Below are 8,297 nucleotides of genomic sequence, written 5' to 3' on the forward strand. Positions count from 1 at the left end.
TTTAGCTGATAACTCTCTCATAGTCACAGGCGCACTAAACTTAAGTTTAAATGATCTTTTTCGAGAAGTTGGGTGGGATACATTTTTGTAATCAAATTTTGGTCTATGGAAGTGCGCCTGATTATTTATCTTCTTTAATTAAGAATCAATGAAACACACCATTATCCTGTGCATTTCAACAGAAGTTTACGAACCATTATGCACAATCTTTTTACCATCCACTACAAAAGGGAACAATGTTAATGTTCAAGAAAATCAGTATCTAATTTAAAACGCGTGCTTAACACAAACTGTTATAAAACCCCAAAATATTTTTTATTTGGTAAGCTACGACTTAGACGTAGTACACTTAATTCCCATTTATTTGCAAAACATATAATATAATCCTAATGGAAAAATCGAAACAACAACACACTTTTTATTAGAATGTCCTCTTTACACTGACTCAAGGAAAAAATTCATTGACATTAGGACCAGTCACTTTTTCTTCTTTGGAGATTCTACTAAGAATTATTCCTTTAATACCAACATTTTTAAACATGTGCATCAATTTACTTCTGCCTCTAAAAGATTTGTAACTTGAATATTATGGCCGTATTGCTATTATGTTTATATGCATTGTATGACTGTGTTTATTCCTCATTTACTATCAATGTTAAATGTTATATCTCTCTCTACAATTTTTGTTTCATCTTTATTTCTTAGCTGTTATTTTTCCCATTATAATTGTCATTCAACAAGGGCAAAGTTGAAAGTTAACTTAAGGAAACGGATTTGTTTATTTATAGTTGAAAGTTAACTTAAGGAAACGGATTAATATAAGTTGTTACAACTTGTTTCCGAATCCTGTTTGTACTATGTATTGTGTATATATGATGTCTAATTTAAATGAATTAAAGTTTAAACTAAGTATATGTCAGACAAATAACGTTGATGTTAACGCATCCATTGAAAACTTTCACCTATTTCCATTTTATCTATTGCAGATGATAGCATCATGAAAAATATTAAGAATTCCGTGATAATATTTCTACATCGTAAAGGTAAGCTACTCCCTTGTTGACTAGTTTTGACCCTCGTTTTTTAATAAATTATAAACATCCGTGTCAGGGTGGGGGATATCAATATCATTAACTCTGAAATATTTACTAGTATTTATTTCCTTTCATTTAGTCTTAATATATTATACAAATGAAAGTAGGGCACTAAATTTCCCTGTATAAAATTCTTTAAAATTCATAAAGTGATTTGGTTTTAATGGTTGGGAATGTAGTATTTTCTGGACTCAATGACAAAAAAAATTAAAGACATATTTTCATCAGCATTTGCATTTCACTTATTTGTTTTTAGAAACATTTTTCTATTTCAGGTAGAACATTACTAAAAGTCCTAGCAGTGGTGCTATTCGTTTATTTCATCTCCCGGAAATTTCATTGCATGGTCTTTAGACTAGAAAATGCAGTTTGCATTTCGATCACAGGACGTATGGCCAATGCTATGTTCCAGGAGGCCTTTCTTTATTCATTTTCAAAAAAGAGGCATAACTCTGAAGTAGTATTTAGCAGTGAAAACCCTCTTGCTGACATATTTACCTTAGACGGTTTGAACTGGAGGTACGATAATACATATTCTTGCTCGTGTTATTCTCTGTACCAGGATAAATGGAACTGCGCCTATGATGAATCGTTAGAAAATCTCAAACTTCCTCTGCAAGTCTGGGGATTTTTTCAGTCTTGGAAATATTTCAAAGGTGATGAAGAGGAAATTCGCAGAATGTTTACCTTTCAACCCCGTCTACAAAAAGCAGCCAAGGATCAACTGGAAACCATAGTTGCTTCTTTTGCAAACAAAGGGGTGACTGAGAAGACCGTTCTAGTAGGGGTCCATGTACGAAGAGGAGATTACGTGAACAAAAAAGAATATTTCTTTATAGACTACGGTTACAATGTGGCCACTGAAGCCTATATTCATAATGCCATAACCTTTTTTCAAGAAAAATATCAAGATGTTCTCTTTATTGTGTGTGGTAATGGCGTCGCGTGGGCTCGAGAGGTTATGAAGAGTTATGAAAGGGTCCACTTTGTGAACGATATCTCTCCCCCACGAGACATGGCCCTGCTTACTAGGACCCACCACACTATAATGACGGTGGGGACCTTCGGGTGGTGGATAGGGTGGTTAACAAACGGCACCACCGTGTACTATAAAAATACCTATCAAGAAGGCACACACTTCAGTAAGGAATTTAATGGCGGTACTAAGGATCACTTTATAGCAAATTGGATTGGTTTAGACTGATAGTTTTATTCAATAAGCATAATAAATTTACCCTTTTATTTTTTTTATGCAGCTGTACACAATTTTACCTGATTTTGTGATGATGTCTCAAGCAAAGGTGTTCACCGTAGATGAGTTCGTTTTCCTTTATTTTTGTAATCATGTTCTGGATTTTAAAATCATTTAGTTAAGTTTTTTCACTGTCATTATAGTTTTAGTGTTCTTTTTAACTCTGACTATGGCAGGTACAGAGCCTAAATAATAACATCAGCATTAATAAATAATTATACAAATATAAACATTAATTCTTAAAAATACATCCATTTTAATTGATGGGCTGCAAAAAGCTTATCATAAGGTTATCACAATATTTAATCTAGGCTAAATTAAAAGAATTATTCTCAATTTTACTCACAATGGTAATGCACAAAGTTAAACATTAAAAAATCCATAATGTAACAAAGTTACTTAAGAATGGGTTAATTCGAGAATCCGCAAAATCAAATTACATGTATATAATACTTATTTTGTTTATTAGTTGTTTAAATGGGTAAGGTATGGAAGTGTGTTAATAAAAATTAGAATACTTTTCTAAATGCATCATTACTGCATTTTTTTTTTCTAACAGTGCATACAGATTTGATTTGTCAGTGTAGAAATAGCGTGATCGAGGGTATATTAAATATATACGTCAGCTTTCTTCAAATAAAAAAAATTAAGATATAATAAGAGTTACTTGTTACATGTATCAATACTGTTTTGACTTTTGAAATGACCATGGAATTGATGTTTGATCAATTCAATCTAAATTTTTTTTTCTGAAGTTTACTTCTGGTGTTGATCATCATTTTTTAACAAAACTATCTAGAGGAACGCAAGTGTCGCCTGCTTTTAGTTTCATATTTATCCACGGATAGTAACAGAATAAGACTGCGATTGAATCTGATAATCAAATACAAATCCTTAACCCCTAAAGCTAAAATGGATATATTAATAAAATTAAATTAATAATTCATCAATTAATAAATAAGTACGTGATTTCAACAATCATTTGGTCGCCCGTGTGGCACAGTGGTTAGAGCGTCTGCTCTAAAGTCGCGAAGTAAGGACTTGATCCGTACAGTGGGACGTGGAGACCGGTCCTTCAGATGAGACCGTAAAAACCGAGGTCCCGTGTCGAAGTAGGTACTGGCACGAAAAAGATCCCTCCTTGCTCAATGAACTTCAGTGCCGAGTATAAGACAAAATTTGCAGCTCTCCATCGTCAAGTAGTGGCGTCTCCATATGAGTGAAAAATTCTTGAGATGGACGTTAACAATATGCAATCAATCAATCAAAAGCTTCTTGAAATATACCCGGAAATGATACTTTAACATACACACACAATCTTTGAAATTACCTTGACCATTGACAGTTTGAACTATAAAAAAAATATAGGGGTCTTCCTTAGGCCATAGGGAGTGGTGATATAACATGTCATTGCAAAAAGACAAGGTATCTCCGGATATAGTGTGCAAACGAAAGTGTTTAAAAAGGCAGAAATTTTGAGTTTATGACCTCGACCTTTGAACTTTTGACATCAAAATCAATAGGGACCTACCTTAGTCGTGAGCATTTGTACAAAAAATTATTGCAAAAGCTCAAAGTCTTCTTGAGATATCGCGTGGAAACCAAAGTAATATATTTTGCACATACATGTATATAACTAGCTGCAGAACTGTAGCTCTCCGAAAAAAAATGAGAGACCGGAGAGCTACAGCTAGTGCCACCCATTAAAAAAAACTGAATACATGCATTTATTGCGCACAAAAAGTTGCGCTTGGTTCTGGATTGATTCTTCCAAATTCTTACCTCAATTGCAAAAAAGCTAGATTTCAAAAAATTCCTTACTTCTCTATCAAGTACTCTCGTAGTTTACATCTGCATAAAGCACATTAGACTGAATTATCTTGCAAAAAAATGACAGTAAAAATAGACGAAATTTTCGAGGATCTCAATCTCAGGGCCAGGAGGGCTATTAAAATCAATAACAAGGAATGTTTTGTAGTGGAAACAGTGAAAGAATATGTAAGGAACAAAAGGTAAGTAATATTTCGAGATGAAAGTTTTAAAAACACGGAGAAATAAATCGAGAAACAGCACACTTTTTTGTGTGCAATAAATATACATTTTTTTCAATGGGTGGCGCTGTACATGTAGCTCTCCGCTTTGTCAATATATTTTTTTGGAGAGCTACAGTTCTCAGCAAATATTTAGCTTGGCTTATGGCTTTTACATTTTACCTTGATTGCCGACATGGAATAATGCGACATCTAACTCCGAATACGACATTGTCCAGACATTTAAATTACTATTATTTCTACCAGTGATTTAAAAAAATATATATCATAACACATGCGTGGTGGGATTTCTTTGCATTATCACATTGTTTGATGTTGAACTCACAAGTCTGCATCCTTTGGAAGAATGTTAGGATTTTTAGTCCCATCAATTATCCCACCTTTATTCCATGTGTGAAAATGTGTCATCATATGGGATATTTTCTCCTGTGGGATTTTTTTTCTTCCACAAATGTCCAAATTGGATAAATGTCACGGACATTGACAATGAGACATTTCTCCAATACATTGTTGAACTTTGAATATTTACATTTGCTGATGTCTTTCCTTATTTAACAATGCTAGCACTAATAATTGAAATTCAATTTTCAATGACATGCAGTTGGTCACATGATCAGACATTCTTGCGTATGGAAAGCAAATTGCACGAGCAATTTGGAAAGTTCTGACTGTGACGTCACATGACGTCGTGGATATTTTACATAACTAGACCACGGAACCGCTTACGATCAACGACAATTATATGCAAAGATGAAGTCACATACATGTATATATTCACGTTAGATATTGTCAAAATTTTACACAATGCATGGTGTCTAATTTAGCCTTTATTAAACAGTTCTAATAGTTGTAATAAGAAAATAAAGTCCGCCGAGAACCTGTTTTGTGCGTAATAACTCTCCTCATGCCGCTGTGCTAAAAATAGCGACATGTAATACAATAAACTATTTACATTCAGTGTAATTTTCCTTATGAAATCCATTAGAAATCTACGACGTTCAAATTTCTATAACACTCGCGAAACCTTGTCACCGCGCGTTAGAATACACAGTAGGAACTATATGCATTTTCAATACTCTAAGAACACTAAATTCTAAAATGTTTTATTTCAATTTAATGAAAAACTTTAAAGCGGCACAGTGAGTCAAAATCATATCTTAATTTTAAGATTCTGTAGCATACAGAGAAAGACTTACGAAAATTATGAGTATATAGCGAAGATATGACAATTCAACTGCAAGAATTGACTGCACAATATAAGTGCCGGAAAAACAAAGGTTGTATTAACCGTTTCGTTGCTTCGTATATGTCAAGGTCACGCTACTCTTATTTTTAGCTCAAACTTGTAAACAAAATTCAACTGGAGCATGCAAAGGTGAGAAATATGTTCTAACAACTTTTTAAAAAGATTGCATCAAATTTTTTGGTTTATTTATATTCATTCGTGGATACCTGAGACCATGGTAACTATGGAAACTTATCAAACACTTTTCTGCGCACGCGTATGATAGGAAGGAAGAAGTACCAGGCTATTTTGCAATATTTTCGTTCTGGGGCAGACAGAAATTATTTTTACTTTTATTTTTCCCCGTATAATTTTAATTTTTAGGTTCTGAAACCTGAATTTTCTGAAACCTAATACTTTAAGGAATTGAACAAAATTTACAGAGGTCATGCGAAAATTCTACATTTGTCAATTTTCCCCCTTGTGCGTCACTGTGCCACTTTAACCCTGAAAAATTAATGTAAAAATTAACGTAATGTGCGTTAAGAATTAATTTGCCACTTTTTTCCTCGCAATGTTTGTTTGTGTCATTTAACTTTGCAACGTCATCTAACGTCATTTGACGTCACAAACAGCTCTTACATCTATTAACAACGACAGTTTTGAAGGGGGCTAAATTCATATTTGAGATTAACGAAATAAGCAATTATGAAGAAGGAAAATTAGAGAATGTAAATATAAGCATTGAATTCATATTTTTGGATGTCTTCGGTCCTATAACACACCTGGTCGTGCCGACAAATTATCATAGCTAACGCGCGGTATTCAACTTTTTCGGCACGGCCAGGTGTGTCATAGGACCGAAGACATCCAAAAATATGAATTCAATGCTTAAATAAATACAAATAAAACAAACGGGGCGGGACACTTTGAGATGGCTGAGAGAGGCCCAAGGGTATTTTAGTATAAAATTACATGTACATTGCAAAAGCTCAAAATCTTCTTGAAATATCGCCCGGAAACGATAGTGCAGCAAACAGACAGAATATATAAATTTACGACCTTGAACTTTGACCTTTTGACCTCAAAATCAATAGGGGTCTTCCTTGGGCCACGGGGAGTTGTTATGTAAAATTTTATTGCATACGCTCAAAGGGTTCTCGAGATATCGCGCGGAAACGAAAGTGTTATAACAGACAGAATATGCGAATTTATGACCTTGACCTTTGACCTTTTGAACTCAAAATCAATAGAGTTCTTTTTTAGTCCATAGGGAGTTGCTATGTAAAATTTCAATTCGAAAGCTCAAAGGGTTCTCGAGATATCGTGTGGAAACGAAAGCGTTACAGACAGACAGAAAGACGGACGGACGGATGGACAGACGGACGGACGGACAGACCCAAATTAATAACCCCCACTTTTCAAGCGGGGGACAATAAAAGTTAACTTGACCTTGACCATGTAGACCTTTGACCTCTTTTGCAAAATATACTGCAGGGAGTAAAATTTAACTGACATCTTTTGAATTTAGAGAGGCAGGAATATGATTACTAACATTTATACATGTTTATTAGCTCATGACAATAAAAAACTCATCATATTACGGAAATATTTTTTTTCAAATGCATTAAAATTTTTATTGTGAAAAATTGTAATAAACGTACGTTCATTATTTCCATATCATTTTACAGATTCTTATAACATTAAAATATATCAATGCGTGTCGTCATGTGGTGCAGCGATTAAAACGTTTGCACTGGAGTCACAGACCTGAAGACGTCGATCCTTACGTCACGGGTTCGAATCCCACTATAGGGCGTGGAGATCGGCCCTTCAGGATGACTGAGATCGTGAAACTGAGGTCCTGTGTTGCAGTAATTAAGTGCTGGCCAGAAAATTATTCCTCACTACTCAATGACCCTTAGTGATATAAATCTAGATTTGCAGTCCGACAAAGGCAATGAAGGTGCCTCAATGTGAGTGGAAATTCTCAAGAGGGTCGTCATTCATCCCAGGTAGCACAACAACATTTTCTAAAACGTTATTACAACGTTATTTTGTATGGTTTTTTAAACGTTATCATAACGTTTTTCAAAAACATTGTCCTGCAATGTTTGGAAAACATTTTTCAAAACATTTTTAAAATCGTTTTCAGAACATTTCTAACATGTTTTAAAGGATTAAAAAAAATTTACAACAAAAAAAGTATTGTACTTCCTATGGTTTTAATTGGTTTAAACTCTTTCACAAATATAATCCATGAACTCTTTTTTACATCCACACAGTCAATAACAGTCTTCTTAACAGGGAAGATTTGTCACAATTGAAATAAGAAAAAAAATCACAATATCCTTCTTCCTTTGGAAATCATCTGTTTGGCACTTGGACTTCTTTGTTTTCTTCTGAAAAACAAAGATATAGAGAATAATTTTAGAAGATTTAAAAACTATAAATATTCATAAATCCGATGAATTATACAAGAAAAGTGTGTATGTTTTTGGCAACAGTTCTATAAAATATATACTAAATAAACATGATGAATCTATCTCCGTTATGCATTCGTGTCAGGAAATTTCAAACATACCTTTAAAATTAATAAATCCCTCAAAGATGGTGTGTAGCAAACTTCATTCTGTCCAATTCCTCTCATAACATGTAATATTTAGTCTTTGCAA

The 8,297-nt window shown here is 33.8% G+C and overlaps 1 protein-coding gene across 1 annotated transcript; it reads left to right on the forward strand.

The window, feature by feature from the left end:
- Positions 1 to 989: 989 nt before the first annotated feature.
- Positions 990 to 2,594, forward strand: LOC134274564 (galactoside alpha-(1,2)-fucosyltransferase 2-like). The gene is made up of 2 exons (XM_062756839.1): positions 990 to 1,043; positions 1,370 to 2,594. The coding sequence occupies exons 1-2, from the start codon at positions 998 to 1,000 to the stop codon at positions 2,296 to 2,298; spliced, it is 975 nt and encodes a 324-aa protein (XP_062612823.1). The 5' UTR covers positions 990 to 997; the 3' UTR covers positions 2,299 to 2,594.
- The last annotated feature ends 5,703 nt before the right edge of the window (positions 2,595 to 8,297 follow it).

This window comes from Saccostrea cucullata, unplaced genomic scaffold (assembly GCF_032062105.1).
Source record: "Saccostrea cucullata isolate Sc308-1 unplaced genomic scaffold, CSIRO_AGI_Scuc_v1 ctg411, whole genome shotgun sequence".
NCBI classification, from domain to species: Eukaryota; Metazoa; Mollusca; class Bivalvia; order Ostreida; family Ostreidae; genus Saccostrea; species Saccostrea cuccullata.

What these genes read in the sequence shown, in the direction of transcription:
- LOC134274564 (XM_062756839.1), top strand. Translation starts at nt 998, where the DNA reads ATGAAAAATATTAAGAATTCCGTGATAATATTTCTACATCGTAAAG. An exon ending in AATATTTCTACATCGTAAAG is followed by an intron (nt 1,044 to 1,369) that starts GTAAGCTACTCC and finishes TTTCTATTTCAG; the next exon opens with GTAGAACATTACTAAAAGTC.